Genomic DNA, 23,749 nt, shown 5'->3' with positions numbered 1-23,749 from the left:
ATAAATACAGCCCTTTAGTAAGATCAGAGGTAAGAATGTCATAATATTATAAGATTACACAATGGGAGGAACTTGATGGGGAAAAATGACTGTTTAAAATTCAGTTTAAAATCTACCTCAACTATTTCAAGAAGCCCCTTGCTGCCTCTGTAGACATTTTGCAGATTTTATTGCCTGGTAGATTTTCTGATGAAGGCTCCCAAGAACTGCTGCACAGCCTCAAATACTGACAAGCAAACATTAGACACCACACACATAGTCAACACGCACATATTAGACACCGAATGTGCACCAAGCACATATTTGTTAGGTGCCTTTTCCCTCTTACGCCCTTCTTTTCTGTTTCTTATAGAATGAACAAAAGGAAAATCACTTAATTAGCTATGATTTAGTTGTGTTATTAGTCTCTCTGTGCCATGGTTACCTAATGTGTAAAATGGGAATTATAATAGGTTTTCTGAGGTTTAAACAAGGGATTACACATAAAGCACCTTTTACAGACTCTGGCACATAGTAAGTGCTCAATAAGTATATATTTAAAATATTTAGTATTATTACTTATCTGCAAACAATAGGCTCCCACTGCTGATTCCCAGTTCCTTCTCAGGCGTAAGCTAATATGCCTTTCACTCCTGGCTTCTCTGTCCCTAAACAAGTTTATCTGGGTTCTTGTATCAGTGGAAACACACATATAGAAGATAGATGTTCATTTAAATGATAAAATAAAGCTGAGGAGTGAGAGCAAGTGAGGAAGCAGATACCTGTACTTCTGCCACCACTTTTCCTGTTTATCTTTTCACCAACTTTTCTGACCCAAATCTTCGTCCCATGAAAGGACCATTGCAGGTTCAAAGGTTTCCCAAACATATGTGATTTGTATTTCTATTGAATAACATATGACCTTTTTTATCATAGTTAAAAATAAATAACATTTTTATAATTTTAAAATGAATAACATAGAGATTATTGGCATTAAAAAAAAAAGAAACTAGATCATACAAAAAGGACTTCCGCCAAGATGGAGGCATAGGTGGATATCCGTGCCTTCTCACACAACCAAGTTTAGAGTCAACTAAATATTAGCAACAGAAAACACAGCCAGAACACAGAAAATTGACCTTTTCAGAAGTCTGTTAACAACAAATTCTTCAGTCTGACCGGTAAGGGGCGAAACCAGCACCTGGTGGAGCGGGATTGCACCAGCCGGACTCAGGCGCGAGGAATCCAGGCGCAGGGTTGGACATAGCGAGCGACCAAGCCAGCGACCTGGGGGAAACAGCGAGGGAGCAGGGCTGCGGGTTGACTGTGGTCACGGTGTGGGATAGACAAGCGAGGGAGTGGGCGATTGGACCGGGACCCAGCTGTTCCCCGAGGCAATCGGCAGGGAGGGCGCCACCATTTCCTTGCTCTGACCCCACCTCCACGTACAGCGTCATAACCCAGGGACTCTGAGTGGCCCTGCCCCCGGTGAACCACCTAAGGCGCTGCTCGTCACCAGCGGTGCAAAACTGCAGAGAGGGCCGCCATTTCCCGCTCTGACCACGCCCCCACATACAGCGTCACAACCCAGCGACCTGGGAGCCCAAGGCTCCGTTGCTCACACTTAAAGGGCATGAACAGACCAAAAATGGCTCAAGAAGAGCTCAAAGCCCCGGAGCCTATAAATCTAAGTGATGAAGAAATAGCAAAACTCTCAGATGCACAGTTTAAAACACTGGTGATCAGGATCCTCACAGAACTGGTTGATTATAGCCACAAATTAGACAAATATATGAAGGCAAAACTAATTGAAATGAATGGAATTGCACAGGAAACCAATAGCGATGAAAAGGAAACTGGGACTCAAATCAATGGAGTAGACCAGAAGAAAGCAAATAATGGCCAAACAGAAAAGAGTGAAGAAGCAAGAATTCAAAGAAATGAGGAGAGTCTTAGGAACCTCCAGGACATCTTTAAACGCTCCAACATCCGAATTATAGGGGTACCAGAAGGGGGAAAGGCACAGCCACCAGTGGAAAACTTATTTGAACAAATAATAAAGGAGAATTTCCCCAACCTGGCAAAGGAAGTAGACTTCCAGAAAATCCAGGAAGCTCAGAGAGTCCCAAAGAAGTTGGACCCAAGAAGGAACACACCAAGGCACAACGTCATTACATTAGCCAAGATTAAAATCAAGGAGAGAATCCTAGAAGCAGCAAAAGATAAGGGGACAGTCACCTACAAAGGAGTTCCCATCAGACTGTCAGCGGATTTCTCAAAAGAGACCTTACAGGCAAGAAGGGGCTGGAAAGAGGTATTCCAAGTCATGAAATCCAAAGACCTACAACCAAGATTGCTCTATCAAGCAAAGTCTTCATTTAGAATGGAAGGGCAGATAAAGTGCTTCTCAGATAAGATCAAATTCAAGGAGTTCATCATCACCAAGCCCTTATTATATGAAATGTTAAAGGGACTTATCTAAGAAAAAGAAGATAAAAAAGATGAACAGTGAAAGGACAGCAAACTCACAGTTACTAAGAACCACACCTAAAAGAAAAGCAAACTAAAAGGACAGCTAGATTAGGAGTGGAAACATAGAAATGAAGATCTCAAGGAGGGTTGGCAACAGGGGAGTGGGAGGAGGAGAAGAGGGAGAAGGTATAGAGAATAAGTAGCATAGACAGTAGGTAGAAAATAGATGGGGGGGCAAGAATAGCATGGGAAATATAGAATCTAAAGAACTCGAGACACACGAACATAAACTAAAGGGGGGGTAATGGTGGGGACGGGGGCGGATAGGGTGCAGGGGAATGAAGGGGGGAATAGAACAACTGTAACAGCATAATCAATTAAAAAAAATAAAAGTATAATACAAAAAAAAAGAAACTAATAGTGTGCCATTTTTAGGGATGTTCTCAGAAGATGCTTGCTCAATTCCAGCCCACACACACACACACACACACACACACACACACACACACACACACTAGCTCAGCCCCCTCCCCACCGTCTGCCTTTCCCTCGGGCCATCTCTGGTTGCAAAGATTCAGCTTGCTTTCCTCTGGTTGTCTAAGCTGCCACCATCCACTGCATTTTCTCAGTTTCTCTGCTGTGCCCCTTACTCATTTCATTCTGGAACAGCGCTGCATCTGCAGCAGTAAAAGGCAATACTTCATGGTAAGACTCTAATACAAGGTTTCTCCTTAAGCCAATTACCAGGAAATAATTTCAAAGAAAAACAGAGTGAGTTAAACATGAGGAACCTGGAGAAACAAATTACGTTTTAGAATCCAGTGTACCGTGTATGTTCCCAGAACGTCATCCTGGATAGATGTGTCGGAAGTAGACTCTGAAGCCACTCTGCTCTATGCGAGTTGCCCATGTCTTTCTCAATGGCGGCAGTACGTAGAGTAGAGGGTACGCAGCCAGGGAATCCTCAGTGGGCTCTCCCCTGTGGGGGCGCACTGGAACTAACTACTCACATCTCATAGTCTTATCCATAAAGAAGAGGGAACACCTACTTCACAGAGAGGTGCTTGGTGGCTCATGAGTTACTCTAAGACTTGCACTAGGCAAAAAAAACAAACAAGTGAATGAACAAATCATTAAAATAAGAAGCCAATTTTTCATTCTGTGAGTGATCTCTTTCAGCCCAGGGGAACTGCAGAAGTGAAAATCCAGAAATGGAAAAACAGAAACAGGGACTACCATTCACATCCTTTAGAAGCTTGAGAAAAGACAGAATTTTGCAAGCGACACCAGAAAAAGATGCCAACACTCTCCGCGTCTATCCCGGTCTTCACCCCCTTCATCCGCTACTATGAGTATCTCCATACAGCCTAGAATCCAAGCTAAAGAGGTGAGAGGTGACACTAAGTTTTGTAGTTCACCTCTCCCCACACCCACGGAGCCTTCTCCCCCTGACCTGAATCTGTTCTCATCTTCTCTTTCTTAAGGGTGTCTTTTCTATTACTCTCATGTTAAGCATTTTGGGGTACCTTTTACTTTACTTATAGAAATCTCTGATTACAAATCGGTGTGTTCATATGACATCGTACTTCTGGAGTATGCATTGTGTTCTATAATTTGTTCCACAAATACCTCAGAAAAATAGCATCCTAAAGCTACAATTGCATATGTAAATTTCTGTAGCCATGGAGCCAAAAATTTTTTCTTTAGAGTGAATCCCAGGTAAAATTGGACTCATGATCAATTTTTCAATATTTATACAATATGTTTGGAGAAATTCTATTTTTTCCCTGTGTCTTCAAAATAGTCATTCATAACAGAATTCTAAATATAATACAATGGAAAAAATAATGCAGTGTTAGATGTTGTGAAGGGATCCAGTTGAAAGTTGTTAATTTTATTCAATTCCAATAATTTTAATGACTGCTTCTTTTGGTTAATTATGATGCTAAATGTTTGAATGGATCCTTTCCCCTTGCACAGATTGGTGTGACTTTCTCATTGCGTACAACAAAAGGTGGCAGGTTCTGTCATGGAATCACACTTACATTGCAATGGGTAAGCGTCTCCAAATGCACTTGGGATAGGGTGAGGGGTGGTCAGAGATGGCACCAAGAAACTATAGCATCTGTCTAGGGGCAGGAAGAAAGAGTGGAATTCCTCCAGGTGGCATACATAAGGAGAATATCCTCGGCAGAAGGAAATTCATGTAGGAAATCTTGAGAGCTTGAGAATGTTTTGGAAACTATCATGTTGAAGCACCCAAGTAAGTGTGGTGATAGCTGAGGTCTGACAGACAAGCATCCTACCATTTCCCTTTCCATCTTAGCTCTACTTCTTTCCTTCATTCACTCTTTATTGAGTATCTCTTACATACAAGACATTGTGTTAGGTGCCAAGACCAACATAGAGTTGCTCTCCTGTAACTGAGTCTACTTGTAGAGAAAGACAACAAAGGTGCATAAGGCTTTTCAAAACTTACAGTGATGTATCAGTGGAGAAAAAAAGGTCTGAGGAGTATAAAATATTACAAAAGTATTCCAATCAAAATACACAGTAAATATAAAAAGTCTGAGATAGGAAAGCATTCAGTGTCTTTGAAGAGACCTTGACAAGAGATAGGTGGTTGAAGTTCAAGGTTCAGTTGGGGAAGGCTGCTGTAGACCCTCTGCCATGGTTCTTGAAATTGTATCTCAACCCCTTGTGGCGAGGGACAACCTTTGGAGTGCCAGCCGCAGGAGACAAAGCTTGTCTCTGGTAGCAAATGCTGCCTCCATTTCCTCTCCCTGCCCCCAAAGCTTGGTCGGAAGTCAATGACAAGTGAGAAAGTTAGAGATCAGTTCCACATCTGTGTGTGGTAATGGGTAGGAGACCAAGGAATGGGGCGCCTGTAACCAAAGGAGTGAAAACAAAACACAGTAGGACACCATGATGATTCGGATGTGGGAGGTAAAGGACGGGGAGGAATATTGGGGAAACACCCTTGTGAAAGGCTCATAACCCCTTCTGTTAACCAATATTGCTTTCAATTGAGACAAACTTCTCCATTTTAACTCCTCATGGCCACTTATGTAGTAACCAAATAAAATATACCAAACTGCTCATAAATATTCACATAAGTATTAGCAAAAAATAATAATTGTTCTCCAGAAATACATGACGTCTGTAACTTGCAGTGGCTAAGTGAAGTGTATTTCTGGTGTATGTTTTTCTACAAATGGGAGGTCAGGATTTGTGAGGATAGAGTTATTTATATTGAAGATCCCATGATGACCTTGATCCTTTTTGTTGGTTCACCCAAGGGTCATAGCAATCCTGACCAATTCCCATGAATATCCATAAGCCCATAATGACCTAAGGATGTTAGCAGAAATTTAGGATCAAGAGAATCCTTTAATCCCTAAAAATCTTTGTGGAGTTGTCAGTCACGCCAGTGACGACAACATTTCTTCCTATGAAAGGATGTTTTAAAATGCTAAATGCTACATGGACAATAGAATATAGATGTGTGAGATAGAGAAGATGCCTCATTATATGGCAGTCTGGACCACCCTACCTCACCCAGAACTGTGATTTAGTTACATATTGAATGTATTTATTGTGGCATTCTTAATTTTCAGCCTCTCTGCTAAGTAAGCCTTGTACAATAATTTCTCATTTAGTCCTCCCTATAAATTACTTGAGTAGCCCATACAGCAGTTCTGATTCTCAGTGTTTGTAGTTGTAAAATTAGAGTAATATGCATTTTTCCCCACTCATAGAGTCAGAGAGATCAGCATACCATCCTGACCATAGTATCTGGTACATTATAAATTCTTACTAAATGTTAGGGAGCTATGAGGATAACGGTATTTGACTATATAAGTTTTCTAATTTTTGGTCTAGGTAATTTATTATTTACAAAAATGTTTATGAAAAGCATGCACACCCAAGAAATAATAACAGTATTATGTTAGGGGCAAAGGGAAATAGTCTTAAGAAAACTAAGTTGTTTGTTCAACCTTAGCTGCTTGCTCAAGCTTGGGTGGGGGGACCGCACCCACCCCCGGGCAAATGGGCAAATGTTGCAGGAAGTTAAGAAAAGAACATGAAGCAATAAGAATTGGTCAAGCAGATGATCAAGCAGATAGCTTCTTGGAACATCCGTTAGGGGGGAAAATTTTTACCCCTAGCATGAGCCCCTAGGCCAATGGCTAACCTGAGCACGAGCTGTTCATGAGTCCTGCCAGCCAATCATCAGCAAGATCACGAGCCCTAGCATAAACCCCTGAGCCAATAGCTAACTGCCACCTTTTGCTTCTGGAAGTTGCTTGCTTGCTCGCTTCTATAAGAACCCTAGCCTGTAAGCGTTAGGCGCGACTCTCATCTGCAGCCATCTTGGCACTGGTGCATCCGGAGGCACCCCAAGAGTTCGCCCCTGCGCAGGTAAAACTTTGGCCAATAAAGTAACATCTTTGAACCTCTGAAGGTCTCCGTCCTTTCTCTCGCGATTTTGGGATGTAACAATTACATAACTATATTGAAGCAGGTTTTTTTGAGATGACATAGTTATCTTTGTTTTGATATTTTAATTGGACCTTTAGGGTCATTTAGTAAATACTAAAGACTCATAGTAAGTACTGGGGATTAATTAATTAAATACCGTTCTGCATGGCATGGGCCCAGCTCCCACTGGGAGATGCACAGGACCCACGCCCATGGGTAAGTTCTCCCTTTGGGGATCAGGCCTGCTATGTACCTAGACTGCTTTGAGTCTTGCTTTTTGCTAAAAACTCCCTCACCTGGATTTGCGGCAAACATTTACTGCAAAGTAACTTCCTAAAATCCATGCTAACCCTTTCAAGGAGCAGTGTAACCAGTTCAACCACTCTTGCCTTTTCATTTGCAAATATCCTTCTGTGATGTGATTACCAGCATCCTCCCCTTTGTTTTCTGTAAAAGGTAACCACCTAAAGCAACCTGTGCATAGTAAATGAGGACCATCATGGAATGTGCCCAGAAACCCAATAAATGCTGGTTGGGCAAGGGCTGTGGCTTTTGCTCCCCTTGAAAGAAAAGCCATGCTGCCCTTTTCCTCCACAGGACTCAGTCGTCCCTGTGAATGTCTTAGTTCGTCCACAATGATGCAAACACAGCAGGCCTATGTCCACATCAATTAATAGGTGAACAAGATGTGGCTTGTTAACTTTTTAAGGCTAGAAATGCATTTGTAGAGAAATAAATAAGTTTGTTTACTTGTCTAATTGACAACAGTAAAACATAAGTATATCATCATGTAACAGGGTGCAGCCAAGAAGGGGGCCCCCCAAAAAGAATTTGGAATGAGGTCCAGAGCTCAGGGTGTCCAGGAAATATTAGGACGTCCTCACCCCACCGCAGGGGAAGGGACAAATGGAGCAGGGCCACTGAGAGCTGTTTTGCATAGCAACAGTTTCCTAGCTAACCTCTGGAATGGTCATTTAACATATCTATAACCTTTAACTGGTTTCATAGATATGTTAAATAGCTGTGGCCATGCTTTGAGCCAGGGAGAAGGGAGTGGCTTCTACCCAGGATGTAACTGGGGGCTGGTCCCCTGAGTTACAGCGCCTGCATGAGAGCTTGGAATTGATTGGCTCCACGCCATGGGGCCATACCAGCCCAGACTAATGATGGCAGCCCAGTAAACTTGTAATAATACAGAAATACTGGCAGGTGTAACTGATTGTGGGAGGAGTTGGAAATGGGGTTGCAAAAAAGAATTGGCTCAGAGATTTAAACCCAGATGCGGCAGCCAAAAAAAAAAAAAAAAAGAGAGAGCCACTTGGCTTCAGCAGAGTAAGGATCTCCTCTTGGCAAGGTGAAGAGGAGAGTCACGCTGTTTTGGAAGACTGCAGACCCCTGCAGCCAGGTGAAGAAGAAAGCCACATGCTTTTGGTCAGAGTGCTGACCCCTGCAGTTTTGGTAGAAGAGGCTCACTCGGCCTTAGGGTGCTCCCTTTGGCCGTGTGGCCTGGGAAGCAGGAGAGACTTTGACTGGAAAAATGGGTACAAAGAACTCCTGCTAGTGAGTCATGAGAAGGTGCCACATGACTTTGGATTAATTACAGATTCTGCCAGGATGACGACACAGTTGACAGTGCCAGTGGCCTGAAACACAGACATGTGCTTCTTTTCCTGAGATACAGTACCCCGAATTAGGGCAGGGAGGAAGGAAGAGCTGTGGGCGTCTGTGGTTATCTTAAAGGACTTTGATACTTTAATGGGGGCATTGGGTCACTACTTTTAAGTCTGTACAGCTTTAAATAAACCTTTCCTTTTCACAAATCTCTGTCATTGAGAGATAGCTTTCCAATTGGTGGCAGACAATTGAGCCCAGTAGATATTAGTATTCTGTCCTTGGGAGGGGCCCCTGTTTTCTGTAGCAATATTTGGCATCCCTTGGTGAGCCAAATATGCCCCCCCTCCTTGGACCTGTTGTTCTGTAACAATTATAGTGTGCAAGCAAATGTAATTCTTCTAGGGAGACAACAGTATGTTAGACCAAAAATACTCATCCCTGCCCTGGCTGGTACGGTTCACTGTATTGAGCCCTGGCCTGAGAACCAGAGGGTCGCTGCTTCAATTCCCAATCAGGGCACATGCCTGAGTTGCTGACCAGGTCCCTAGTCGGAGGTGTGTGAGAGGCAACCACACACTGATGTTTTTCTACCTCCTTTTCTCTTTCTCTTCCTCTCTCTCTAAAATATAAATACACAAATATTTTTAAAATTTGATAATATTTAAAAATACTGATCCCTAAAAAAATGGTGTGCCCACATGGTCTAACCTAATCATGTGCATTGAAGCAAGTTCAAAGCCCAATATGACACACTTGGCATCTAATAAAGGTGATCCAGACATGCTTCCCCTTTTGCCAACAAACAGAACCTCCAGCTTCGCTACACTGTGGGCCTTGCTCCTTCACCAGACTTGTTCTGTCCGATTTCAGACCCTTGTCTTTGGAAGAGTGTTTGGCTCTTTGGCTGTCCTTTGTACCATTAAATATATCTTCCACAATGTTGATCCTTCTCAAAGACACTTATAAATCTTGTTCGTATTTACTGTGAATGTCCACATACTCTAGTAGACACCCTGGACTTGCTTTGTATCCTGTGGTGCATTTGAAAGGCATTTCAACTAGACCTGTTCCAACCCCCCAGCAAACTGATGTAAAGCCAGTAGACATCTAATGGATGAATGGAAATGGCATTTCCTCATTTTTGAACATGCTCTCTTCTTAAAATACGCAATATTATATTTTCCTTTGTAACACTAAGTCAAATCTGACTGTCATTCATCAAAAGCAAGGTTGTATAATATGTTACAGAAATATAGAATGCAGAATGTAGAGATACGTAAGAAAATAAAGGGTCGGCTGAAACGACTCCCATAAATATTTGAACATCAGATAAGGATGTCAATCTCCCTTTGTTGAGATGCAAAATAGGGGATTTATTTTGCTTTCTGAGTATAATAATGCTAGATAACACTGCTTGTGCCATTCATGCAAGCATCTTTGTTTCTCTCAGACTACAAACATTATTAAATTTTATTTTATAGAGGGGACAGAGACTTCACCCATTGATTAAAATAAAATAAAATAAAAACTTTCAAACACCAAGTCAGAACTTTCCAAAAGAATTTACTCTCTCAAGATTCTTATGCTATTTTTACTGCCTTAAATTTCTTATTTTACAATATTCCATTAATCCACGCAGTTGAATAGTTTTTGAGAATTACCACCCACGTGCACTGTGCCACACAAATATCATTTCAGCTAAGTCCTTTTGCCCCTTCAGTGTTTGCGTCTCCAAATACAGGACAAATAGGTATCTGCTCAGGGAAGACGCTACACTGTGGGGTAACAGGAGGGTTTGGGAGCTAGATGGCGAGCTGTGTGAGATTAGTCACCGAACATCACTGGTAGGGAGCTTCGGTGGGCTTATCCATGATCAGCACGAGACAGGCTGTGCACACAGACCTCCCCTCTTCAAGGAAGGATGTCAGAGCCGAGTAGGGAGCAGTAAGGAGACAGCCTCCAGCTACCACTTCTAAGCATCCGCCTCATTTACTGAAAGCCCCCTCTACAGAAGGAACCTGAAAATTAAGCAGGCAGACAAATAAAGGTGTGTCATTTTGGCATGATGCGGAACTGCTCTGATAATCCATAGTCATCGCGGAGAGACCCACGGGGTTGGCCCAAGGTTTTGCAGGGGCTGCACTGCAGTTCGATGTCTCATCCCGCCCATCCCACTTTTGTCCCCTTCCATTCACAGGCACTGATCCCTAATGAGCAGCTTGTCCCTCAAACTCCGTTGACCTCCTGGGAAAACAGCCTATAACACATTTGTTTAATTGGAATAAGAACACTGTGTGTAAATGTGAAGTTAATGTGATAAAGTGTAAATGCAATATACATGAAGGGCATGGTACTAATCTATTAAATAAGCATGAATAAAGACTCACAAAATATTTCTGGCAACTTTCATTACCAATCTGCTCCCCTATGAGAGAATGCCTGTTAGTTTGTCAGGCGTAATACAGCAAGTCTCTTCCGAGTGAGATTCTATTTTATGCTGCCTCATGCTTTTTAGCCAGAGAAGAGCTGCAGGAGTCAGAGAATTTGCAAACACATTGCACTGCAGAGACCAGAATTTGGCTGGGGCAGTGACCAGCCCCAAATCTAAGACTTCACTATTGTCATAATCACTGAGGTCTAGAAAAACAGGGTTTTATCATCATTTCATGCAAGAAACTAATTAATTCCACAGTCCAAGCAGGTAAGCATTACAATATATATTAGGATGTCCTTTTGCAGCCTGTATGTTAGTTATGAGGGTTTCCCCAAAATAAAGCCAGGTTTTTCTGGCCAAGTCAACAATGAGTGACACTGTAATGGGCCCCATGAGGACTAAGGTCACAAGGGCACTATGACAAGCCTGAAAAAGTCAACCCCCACCACACAGAGCAGAATTCTAATGCAAAGAATTGCTTTGACTGCTACAGGTTTAAAATATGTTTTAAAATCTTACATTTACTGAGTTTCAGAGTCAGAATTAGATCCCAGAGTTATGTGAGGACAAGCTACTCGACTCTCTGATACAAATCCAAACCCCTATCAGTCCAGTGTAGAAGTTGCAAACTTTTCTATGTCAGGTAAAAAAAATTGGCTTTGCAGACCATACCGTCTAAATCCTAACTGTTTGTCTCCACAGTTGAAAAGCATAAAAGCATCAGGGAGTGTGTGTTCCCAGAAAACTTTATTTATAAACGTGGCAGGCCAGATCTGGCACACCGACAATAGTTAGCTGGCCCCTGGCCTAGTGTAATAGAGTCAAAGTTTTCAACAAAGTCAGGTCTTCCCTCATGTAAGTTCTGTAGGAAGGAAAAGGGGAGCGGGGGCTCATTTAGTCATAGAAAGATGCATAATCCATGATACCTATCAGAATAAGCATCATAATATTTGCAACATGCTCAATGCATGAGAAAGGGTACCACAGAGCACCACGGATGCCTGGAGTGCATGCACTTCCTGCACTTCTGATGCTCTGCAAAACCACACATTCCATGATGAATCGCACTGCTTACCTTCTCTGCTTTTTAAAGAGCCCCACACCACTTAGCAAATGAACTTACCTGGGCGACACCTGAGTTCCCATTGAAGTGGCCACTCCATCTCTAGTCCCTGCAGAACTCCTCAGGGGGCAGTTAGGGGACACCCCTCTTAGAGGAAAGCAGTGTGTATCTATTTTTCAAATTTAACAGGCATAAATGCACTTTTATGTTATAAAAATGGTTTGCTCAACATTGGTTTGCAGCCTCTATATGGAAAATTTATAGGAAGATACAATTATTGAGCCTACTGCAAGTGAAGATGCTATTTAGAGCCACATGTAATGAAATAAACCCCTTAGTTATGAATCAGTTATTATATTTCACTGAACTCCAACTGTTCCTTTCTCCTGGTTAATTTCATTCTAGCCTTTGTTATTACACCTAAAGAAACCATTTTAACATTTTCTTGTGTGCTCTTTGAGTCTCAAAAATTCCATCTACAAGTTTTCAGCTTTTTGCCTCTAATTGCTCTACTGGTTGCTCTAACTGCTTTAATAAATAATATTATTTGAGTTCTGCTAGTTCTGGAATTTGAAGGTCCCTGAATCACTTATTATGTATTATTCCTCTGAGGAGAAAAAGGAGACTTTTTCTACCCAAAGCATTTCTTTATAGTAAGAAAGAGAGACAGAGAAGGAAGAAAAGAAATGAGAGAAAGTTATAAGCACACAGTCCATCCTCCACATTAATAAGAGGTTCTCAATGGTGTGAGATATTCCCCCTTTAAGATCATTGAACAGCTATCCTTGGCTTCTATTCAAAGTCTTTTTAGGTAACTAGGGAATTCCTTCCTCCATGTGACCCTAGAGCTCTATAATCTAGTTTTAGTCTTCATTTTCAGTATTAAAGGCTGGCTTGATAAAGGGGAAGGACTTGGGTTTTCCATGGCTATTGAGCCAGCCTCCTTACCAGAGAATAAGGTCCAGGAGGGAAGAGGCTCTGTCTTTACAGAAATTCTCTGGGAAAAAACTGGGTTCTATTGATACTACTTATACAACTACATAAATAAGCTAAAAATTACATACAAACATATATATATACATATATATATATATTTATTTATTTATTTATAGTGAATGAATAAAGAGATGGTTATGTGATTAAGTGAATATATTAAGTAACTAAGTAAATAATTATGAATAGTTGAATTCACAGGTTAATGAGTTTTTCAAAACAATGACTTGGAAGAGTTGATACTTTTGAACTGGGAGACATGTTTAATTATTTTTAAAAGACCTAGTCCCTTTACTAGACTCTTATATACCATTGGAGGGAATGCAAAGTAGTGCAGTTGCTCTAGGAAAAAAGTATGTAACTTTCTTAAAAATGTAAACATAGAACTTGTACATGATCTAACAATCCCAGCTTTGGATATTATTGAAAAGAATGAAAGTCAGGATTTCAAAGCTCTATTCACGCTCCCATGTTAATTACAGAATTATTTGCAATAGTTAAGAAGTGGGAATGGCCTAAATGTCCATCAACATGAATAGATAAAGAAAATGTGCTCTCTGTATAAAACAATGTCATTTAGCCTTAAAAAGAAAAAAAGAATTCTTTACTATGTGACAATATAGATGAACCTGGAGGGTATTACACTAAGTAAAATGGGACAGTCACAGAAAGAAAAATACCACATGATTTCACTTACAGGAGGTACAGAAACTAGGCAGTTCCAGAAGAACAGAGTGGCAGTTGCCAGAGGCAGGGCATTTGCTGATTGATAGATCTGGAGCGTCAGTGATAAGAGTATGTTCTGGAGCTCCACTGTGTGACACCGTGTCAACAGTTAGCAATACTGTATTGTGCACTTAACATGGTATCTGCCCTCTTAACTGGTCTGCAAGTGTTCTTATCATAATTTAAACACACACCCAACCAGGTCTTTACCAAAAATGGAAGTTAATGTAAGACGGAGGACAGACTCAATCAATACAGAGTCTCCCTTCCCAATTAATGCCAGGTTTGTACAGTAGAAAATATTTCCCCTTTGGCATCATTGCATACCAGGACTCGAAGGAGTGTTTTCAGGAAGGAGTGTTGATTTCACTGCTCATTAATGGCAAGCCTGGTAATTGAGGTGAATCATAAAACTGGCATAATGGAAGGAAGGGGAGGAAAAAGCAATGCTCTTGTGTTGAGTGGGCACTTAAATTCAAGAGAGGAATTAGGACAACAGAGCTCTGAGGCCACCATGATCCTGTGTCAACCTCCTGCACCTGCTGTGTGGCCGTCATCCCCACTCTTAACTACAGCAACGCATGCAGGCCTACTCAAAGGGAGTGCTCTGAAAGAAATAGGAAGCAACTATCAAGAAAACACGTGCCATCTCAATGCCACGACAGCTCCAAATGCACACTTAAAATAAAGGCATTGAGAGGAAAAAATGAACAGGTTTATATGAAAACACTGACTTACATTCAATATCTACTCTGTGATAGTTTTACCTTCAATATAAACAATTTTCCTGCATGTAACACCATTTCAGAGTGTCTACCACAAAGAACAGACTCGGTAAATAGAGGTTGTCATTATGTTATGCTTCACACAAGCTGCCGGAACTGAGGAAGGCATGCACGAACATGGTGGTCGTTGGAAAGAAGAGATTTGGCTTAAACCCTGGCCCTGCAGCTACCTGCTATAGTCACCATGCACGGGAAACATATCCTTTCAAACTCTCAGCTTCTTCCTTCATTAAACTGGAATCATATCATAATGTCATAAAGAATTCAATGAAATAATATATAACAGAAACATGTCTGATGCATTGAATAACAGTACTATTGTTTGTCTTTTTACTTTCCTACTCACAATATGGCTCATAGCCAATAAGAACAAACCCATGCAAAGGGGCTGGATGGATGAGCCAAGAACACTCCACCCACACTCTGATTCATTTTGGACACCTGGTGTATTTTCCTTCCTTCTAGGAATGCATCCTGGCTTGAGTGAGGCCATTTAGAGGATGAATAATCCATTATTCCAATCACGATAGGTCCTGCTAAGCCATACGAAGCTGCAGAGACCCAGCTGAAGTCACAGAGATCACTGGAAAAAGGAGGGAGTGTAGTGTGGCTACTGAGGACAGGCACTGAGTGGTCAGGAAAGCCCAGGAATGCATCACAGGAACACACTTGTGCCTGGCTATTTGCGTGCACCTGGGGGAGTTTGTTTTTATCCTCAGTTTCTTCATCTGTTAATGAGGGTGTACATATCATCTTGCAGAGCTCTTAGGGAATAGAATAGGTGTATTTACTGTCTCCTGGACACATATTAATAAGCACTCACCAGTGACAATATTTACAGCAGGATTAGGGGCCAAATTCAATGAAATGAGGTTAGACTATTTAGCTTGTAACTATTAAAGAAAAAAAAAACAGGTAATCCTTACCCATTCAGCAATCTTTAATAGAAGAACTAGGTTTTCAATTTGTATTTATGATATATTGATGGTATTTTTATTAACTGGCAATACTGTTACCATATATTTTATTTGCTGACTTGATTTAATTATCTTAATAACCTGTAAAGAAGATGATATTATCCCAATACACAGATGAGGAAACCAAGTCTCAAAGAACTTCCGAGATCAGTTGCCTGACGGGGAGGTACCAGTGATAGGATCTGAACCTCAGCCTAAGTTCAAAATATATCATCTTTCCAATAATTTATACAATTATATTCTCTACTACCATAAGATATATAGTACTCAAGAAAATAGCAAATGCTCAATTCATGTTCCTAGAAGGGAGATGGTAAGAGCATGGATTTTGTCTTTATTTTCTCCTGGAAGCAAGTCTATTAGACCTAGATGCAGGTACAGATATAGATAGAGGCTTAAGTATAAGACTTTTAAAATACGTAATATTTCCTGTTTGACAATGTGCCCTAAAAAGTCATTGAGTTGTCTTATGGTAAGTCAAACAAACAACAAATGACTGTAAGTTTTAACATGACCTATGACACAATAAATGCCTATTTCTTGCTGGATGGTCAACTAAATACTCCACCAAAAGATGGATGCATTCTTGTCATAGATACAAAATACAATAGTCTTAAAGAGAGAACAAGGCTTCACTATTTGTGACTCAGTAACTCCCTGAATATCCATGGCCTCTAGTTCTGATCGAAAAGGTTAATGTCTCTCAATCTGTCCGCCCATCTCATGAGGAACCATGCGCTGCTCTGGCAAGTCAAGAAATCATCTACTCAAATCTGCCTCCACCTGCAGTCACAACTCTGTGGGGCTTGCCTGGTAAATGCTTTCAAACAGCATCCACCCCTTCTTTGGGAGGGACCATAGATGTCAAGGAACTAGCACTTGCTTGACATCTGTCAAAGCACAGATATGTCTGTGTCATCCAATGGAACTTTATCTGCTCAGCTCTTTCTGATAGTACAGTGCCAAGTCCCCTTTAATTTGCCCCAAAACAAAATGTTCTCAAGTTGGGCAATTGTTCCTAAGTGGCTCCATGCTTCCTTTACACATGCCTTTCATACCGGTTCACAGGTATAAGAATAACACCACCATAATAATAACAATCAACTGCAATGATGATCGTCACTTGATTTTCTGTGAATTAGAATTAATATGAGAGAATGTCTATTTTAACACCACTGAATGGATGGATTCAAAACCTGTGGGGAGAGGACGAACCTGATTTTTTACCCAGTACTGCCCCTTTGAGCTGCCTGGCACTGGGGTATGAAAAGTCCCTCACACCTCACTTCTAGCTGATTGAGAACATGCCTCTGAGCAGGAAGTCCATTCCTGCTGGGACTATGGGTTCCATGTTTGGAGTTTACCCATAATTGCCCTGATATCTGAACTCTTCACTTTTCCAAAGGATGCTTGGTTTGGCATACTCCTGAGCCCCCTGTGTTCCTTGCTAACTAGAGTAGAAATCTTGTCAAATTGAGTGCCAAAACAGGCCCCTTGACAGGTCTCCAAGTTGGGCCAATGTTGCTTATCCTCTTCACGGTCTGCACTTGCACTTGGTTATGTGCAGAAAGTGGTCATTTCTCTTCTCTCTTTTTTTTTTAGAGAAAGCAGAGTAACATGAAAATGAAGCAGATCCACTCATTAAAAAAATAGCATTGCCTCTAATTTATAACATGATTTGAAAATAAATCCATTTCATAACTTCACTGTTTTAGTCACAAAATGGATGCCCCTGTCAATTTATTTTTCTGGTTACTTCTTGCCCTTGTATTCAATATTTGACCTTTGAGAGACATAATTCTCTTAGCCAAATGCAAGGAATTCTGTGTGTTTCTAGCTTATTGAATTCCTTCAGAAATGAGAATAGACAAATGACCATTCCTCAAATCTCCAGGTGGTGTTTTACTTTCTTAGAGTTTGGGCTCTTTTGAAAGAAGCTTATTTTTTTGTATTCTTATTGGATACAGTCTTTATTATCCTGAATTTAGAAATGGTTTGAGTTAAAATATCTTTTCTGGATCTGAGAAAAATTACTTTTTGCCCAAATTCAAATTATTTGGGGCACTAGCAGACTATTCTGCTGGGTTTCACTTCCAGCCTCATCAATTCAGCACCTCTAGTGAGGGATGAGAATGTAATACGTAAAAAAGAAGTAAATAAATAAAATCTGCAGATCATTTATTTGTTTAGAGTTTCCCTGAATAAAGTAATTAGAAGGATATTAGTCTCACATTTCTATGACCCCAGGGAATGAGCTGGGTATGAGCTGGCTTCAGACTTTCAGAGTAACTGGACAATTCTCTAAAACTGTTCCTTCATTAGGTTTTCTCTTGCCTTTTTTCAACAAACGTTTTCAAGACAATATTGGAAATCCACACTCACACACATCACTAGCCAACACTTCACCCTTGGAGACCAGCTTACAAGTTATAGATTTGCAGTGCTCTTTTGGGAACAAAAGCTATTTAGCTGGAGTGCTATTCTGTCATTTGGGTGACCAGCAAAAGAGAAAAGTTGTATGCAGTTCGATAGCAAAAACTTTGAGTCTCATTTCTAGAAAAGGCAGAAAAACTTCATAAAGGATCACTTCTCACCTTGGGAAAAATTTCTGAGCAGGTGAAGTATAAACAAAAGGTATCTTTGAAATGGCAGAGAGAAAGATTTTGTCTGAAAGTCGCCAATCCAGATATGCTGATCTACCAGAAATACTCATGCAGTGATAAAAAGATAATTTCAAAGCCCAACACCAAATGTAGACATAAGATAGGGGCTTCTTAATGTCTTCAGACAGTGACATTATGCCTCTAAATTCTTATATATGATTCACTATAACTGTCAAGAGAAAGAAGAAAAAGCAGCAACATTTTCATAATGCTAGAAAAAAATGCAAAAACCAGCAAGAACAAAATAATTTAAAAGATCCACCCAAAGGGATCACAAAACACACGTAGTTTTGCATTCTCATTGAGAGCTCTGAAAGGAGCAATAGCTTTCTTCATCTCGATACCCCTGGCTTCAGGCACTGTATGTAGCTCTGAGTAGATGTGTGTGCACATGTGTGTGCTTCCATGTTCACATACACATATATGCACACACAGCATATCTTGACCACAGCTCTTTGGTCCTGTGAGGTCAGTCCAGAAGGCAGCCACATGGGATGCACACATAATTGCATTCTGTACTGCCTCACCAGTCACCTGATGGAGCCAGTAAGAGATAAATACCTTATAGGACTGGAAGTGATATCGGGGTCACGAGCAGTCACTTGCCCAATCACGGAGTTCAGAGCAGCATTTTCATGAACTTCAAGGAGGTAAGTCGGTGAAGAGAAGACAGGAGGCTCATCCGCATCCTCGACGACAATTTTGACGGTTGCCGTATCTTTAAAGGGCCCCCGGCTACTGAAACGTGGGTCAATGTGGACATTGGCTGCCTCCACCTTCAGTGTATATGATTTTTTGGTCTCAAAGTCCAGAGGCTGTTAAGAAATGACAAAGATGTTTTAAAATAATTCCATCTACGGTTTGCTATTTTTGAAATGACCGTCCTACCAAAAAATGGCTACCAAGATGACTGGATAGTCATATCAAGTTTTCCCAGCACCCTGCTTTTTGTACATATTTATGAATTGTCGTATACCACAGAAGGACTTTGCAGAAAGGTGTGGCCTTCCCCAGATTTCCCACCACTCTGATCTCGAAATCCTCAACTTGTCCATACAAGCTTCAAAATATAGCATTAACTGAGTGATTCAAGGGGCAGTACTTAACTAGTTATATAACACAAGGTAAACCTTGAAACAGTTTCAATGGTTTGTAATCCCTGTATCATCTGAACATTACTACTTTATACACATTAATGAAATCCATCCATTTTTAACTTCTCTCATGTTTTCTCTTTCCCTTTTGAGTTTCCTTTTTGTGGCCCAAGGTCACCAGTTCCTTGGGTATAATTCCATCCTGGCTGCATCGAAGAGCATCTTCATTTGGATTGACTGGTCTATGTTTATTACCTCTTAACCTACTGAAATACCACGATAAAAGCCATGCAGTTTCTGTCCCATTACGTTAATAGCTTTGTCACACTGGGCTCATTTACTCTTGAGGGTTTGCTTCTTTGCTTGTAAGTTACACACCTCACCTCCTAGATTCAAAATTATGTCCAGTTTGTGCTTATGACACTTCTGAGTGATGACTTCATTGTTTCCTCTTTGTCTAATATCACAGATGAATGACACTTGTAAATCTGTCAGGTAGTGCCTGCTTAGCATGCTGTTGAAAGAATCAACAGGCATGTGAGCAATTTCATCTGCAGAAAGAGGGACTGGCACAGCTGTAGCACAGCGTTCATCACAGCTTAAGTGTCTGTCCATGTCATCCGGGTACCTACTCCTTATTTTGTGTCTGCAGGGATGGCCTCATCCCTAACATTGATGTTTCATGAAAAAACTCACATAGTGTAATGTGAAAACATTACAAGCCACACATGAACAAAAAACAACAGTCGAGGAAAAGTCAACAGAAGGCCGTAGATTCTACAACCAAAGAACTGGAAATGCTGAAACCATATGAACAAGATAGTAAGAAACAAGTGGACTTGAAAATGAACTGAACAGTCAACCTAGAAATACTGATGTTGAATGCAAATGAGTTAACATGAGTACTGTCACTCTGTCAGTTGTCTCTACCATAAGCATCATTTCCCCCACAAGTGTAGAAATCACAATTCAAAGTATCAGGTTTCAGGAATGAAGTGCTTTATATGTGTGAACTTTTCTAATAAACTTTTTCTCCATTAAAAAAAAAAAAAGAAATGACAAAGACGAATGCTTCTCACTAATGACCACAGCAGCAAGAACAAATGAGTGTAATGCTGATGGATGGTAGTTCTGTGCATTTAAGCCCATTTGTGAGCCTTAATGGGATCCCTCTCCATTGCTCTGAATTCCACCTGTAAATTTTACAGGCATTTATTGATATCTGTTTTTTACACAAGTTCAGTGACTCGAATCTCCTATTGCTGTGTTTTGTTTTGCTCATTTCACTTGGAATTCACAAAATATTCATAGTCATGGATTGTGCCATCAAAGTTTCACTTTAGATTCATAATCAAATTTTACCAGTGATAACATGACCTGCATGCCAATCAGCCAGTTAATTGAGCCTCTGCTGGTGGGAGATAAGGCAGCATCAGACACAATCTCTATCGGAGAAGAATATTTTATCATTTCTGCAACAGCGTGTGAAATGTGAAGAACTAGAAATAATCATTGTTTAGTCCAAGGAGACATTCTAAAGCATAATTTAGCACTAATCTCAACAAAAAGTGTTTTCTTATTTCAATTCCAAAGCATTGCTGCTCTATTGATTGTGTGGCTAAAATGAGGTCTGTTATTTTGGGGAGTGTTCAGAGAAGGTCTCTATGATGAGTTCTGTGCTAAGAAGCAGGTGGGCATATAAATAAATATGCATGCAGGCACATATGTAGTTGTGTTTATATTTAGAAGGGACGATGAGAGCGGTATATATAGATACCGAGGTCTTACCAACCACTGAAAGCAATTTGAAATTACCTCATTGCACCATTACTGACAATATTTCTGACAGATTAATAACTCATTCCTGAGAAGCCACAGAGACTTTACTTAATGACCTAGGTAAATATAGCTGAGCAAAAGAACATAATCCCCTTAAATGACCAGAAACGCATCTGCCTCAGAACCCCTCCAGTCCAATTCCTGGCAACTCATAATACCTCAGATTTCAAGAAAGTATACCTGTCAAGGTTCAAAGACACAATTTAGGTTTTCACTGCAGTCTCCTCTCAGAGACAGAACTTTAAATCTGCAATGCAGTGTTTTGTTTTTTTTTTAAGCTGGAACACAAACCATCATTGTGAACTCTTTCAGAACTCCCATATGAGCTTTGCACATGTATTCTTGTTTTAAAATATTGCACTGATTTTTATCATTGAATTCAGTTCTAGCGGGACTTAGCTTCATCTGGAATGTCTTCTAGTAAATGAGACAAATACGCACTTCCCTGTCTATTCTGAAATTACTTGGCATGTGTACCAGTGCGTAGGTGATATGACATCAGCATTTTGCCAGTCATCCCTGCGGTAACACTTTGGCAATTTCAAATTCTTCGAAAACACTGGTAAGTACAGATCATGTTCTGCCTAAGTCTTGGCTCTTGACAAAATAATAATGTACCCCCAAACATCCTGGTGCCCTTAGGATTTGATCAGACAAAAAAAGAGGACCCATAAATTATGGAAACATGGCTCCTACCCAGTGTTCTCTAGTGTAAAACCCAAGTGTTTTTGGTGTTAAGATGTATAGTGTATGCTTCTCAGTTGGTGAATAACAGTGAATAAGAATACAGCCAGTGGCTAATTGCTTCAGTTTATAAAAGCACCTTATGGAAACAAAGGACAGCAGTTCATAATAACAATAAAAATGACATTAGGAATCATTAACCAAGGAAAATGTGGCTTTGGGTTATTCAATAATTGACTCAAGTATAAATATACTGCGCTGTATTTCAAACATGAGTTTTTAAATACTTTGTGATGCTTAATTCTAAACTCAAGCCGGGTAGAAAGGTGGTATTGCTCAGTAGAGAGCTGTAAATAAAATGCAGCCATTTTTCCTCAAAATTGATCTTAAAATTTATTTTGTATACAAAAGAAAATCCAGAAAACTCCAGGTTCCATAGCCAATATCTCTTCAACAGGGGGTTTTAAGAGCACGCACATGGAAGGCAGACTTAGTGGAAGGAAAAGAGGACTGCGGAGTAAATTTGGAGTCATGCCAATGTGATACTCATCAGGAAAAAAGGAAAAATTAGGGGATCCCACTAGTGTGGTTCACCATCTCTCTTCTTGTACATGAACAAGCAGTGCTATTTAAAATTAATTTGTACTACTTCACGGCAGAGATATGAAGAACAGTATCAAACAAAATACTCTCGAGGAGAGTAAAAGGGTGTCTTCCCTTGCAAATGCCTGTGTCTGTAAAAATAATAAACTCTCTGTTCTAAACATTTTTATGAATGTAGATATCACAAGGAAAAATAAATATGGGATATGTTGTACAGAATTTTTCACAACTAACAAAGAAATGGTTGCTGGCGAAAGCAGTCATAAATTGAATGCATCTTTTGTACATTATTAGTGGAGATGTTTCTACAGTGGTAGCCCTGCACCCAGCAGCAAGGCAAAGATGAGCTTCAATGAACATGATGCTTGGACGTTTGGTGCATGGTGATGGTACCAGGACTGGCCCTGTTCTCCCAGGGCCCCAAACTAGCCAGAGTTCCTGAGCTGATGCTACTTCTGCCTTTGGGTTTCCCTGAAAGCAGATCCTGCAAACAAGTCTTCAGTGCACTTTGTGGAGACATCCCAGGAAGCATGAGGGCAGACATGGGGAGGGTTAATAGAAGGATTGAAAGCCATTGAACTTGCCACCTCTGTGGGCAACTGAGTCTTCTTTCCTCTGGAATTCTTCTTTAAAACTATAGATAATATGCCTCAAAATAATTTCTTAAAAGAGTAAGAACTGTCCACTGCTTGAAGGTTGCTCTTCAAGTTCTGACTTCTCTACAAATCCCTGCCATTTAGGGACAGGCAGCGTGGCATAGATGGAAGAGAAATAATGGGGGACATGGGAGGCCAGCACCACCATGGTGACTCTGCCAGAGCTTTAACTGTTATGTAAAGTGGGGTCAAGCCCTGGCTGGTGTAGCTCAATGGATTGAGCGTGGGCCTGCAAACCAAACAACCATGGTTCAGTTCCCAGTCAGGGCACATGCCTGGGTTGAAGGCCAGTTCCCAACAGGGGATGCATGAGAGGCAACCATACATTGATATTTCTCTCCCTGTCTCCTTCCCTTCCCCTCCAAAGATAAATAAATAAAATCTAAATAAATAAATAAATAAATAAATAAAGTGGGGTCAAAAGTGGCCCTTGGCCAGGTAGCTCAGCTGGTTAGCGCATCATCCTGATACACCACAGTTGCAGGTTTGAGCTGCAGTCAGGGCACATAACAAGAATCAACTATTAAATGCATAAATGAGTGGAATAGCAAATCCATCTTTTTCTCTTTCTTTCTTTCCCTTCCCCCTGTCTCTCTAAAATCAATAAACACAAATTAAAGTCGCCCAAGGGGTTTGATATATAAAACAAACCCTGTTTCTTTCACAACTAAAGAAGCAGCACCTC

General features: G+C 40.7%; 1 protein-coding gene across 3 annotated transcripts in view; it reads right to left on the bottom strand.

The window, feature by feature from the left end:
- CDH8 (cadherin 8) overlaps window positions 1-23,749 on the bottom strand; it is a 348,795-nt gene that overhangs the window by 125,110 nt on the left and 199,936 nt on the right. For all 3 annotated transcript variants that reach the window (XM_053666794.1, XM_037161975.2, XM_053666795.1), the window contains exon 7: window positions 18,750-19,003. In XM_053666794.1, the coding sequence (XP_053522769.1) occupies window positions 18,750-19,003 (254 nt within the window). The remainder of the gene's footprint in view (window positions 1-18,749; window positions 19,004-23,749) is intronic.

This window comes from Artibeus jamaicensis, unplaced genomic scaffold, assembly GCF_021234435.1.
Source record: "Artibeus jamaicensis isolate MK-2021 breed Jamaican fruit bat unplaced genomic scaffold, CSHL_Jam_final contig_464, whole genome shotgun sequence".
NCBI classification, from domain to species: Eukaryota; Metazoa; Chordata; class Mammalia; order Chiroptera; family Phyllostomidae; genus Artibeus; species Artibeus jamaicensis.
Note: the sequence above shows the minus strand (reverse complement) of the source record. Positions and strands in the feature narration are given on the sequence as shown.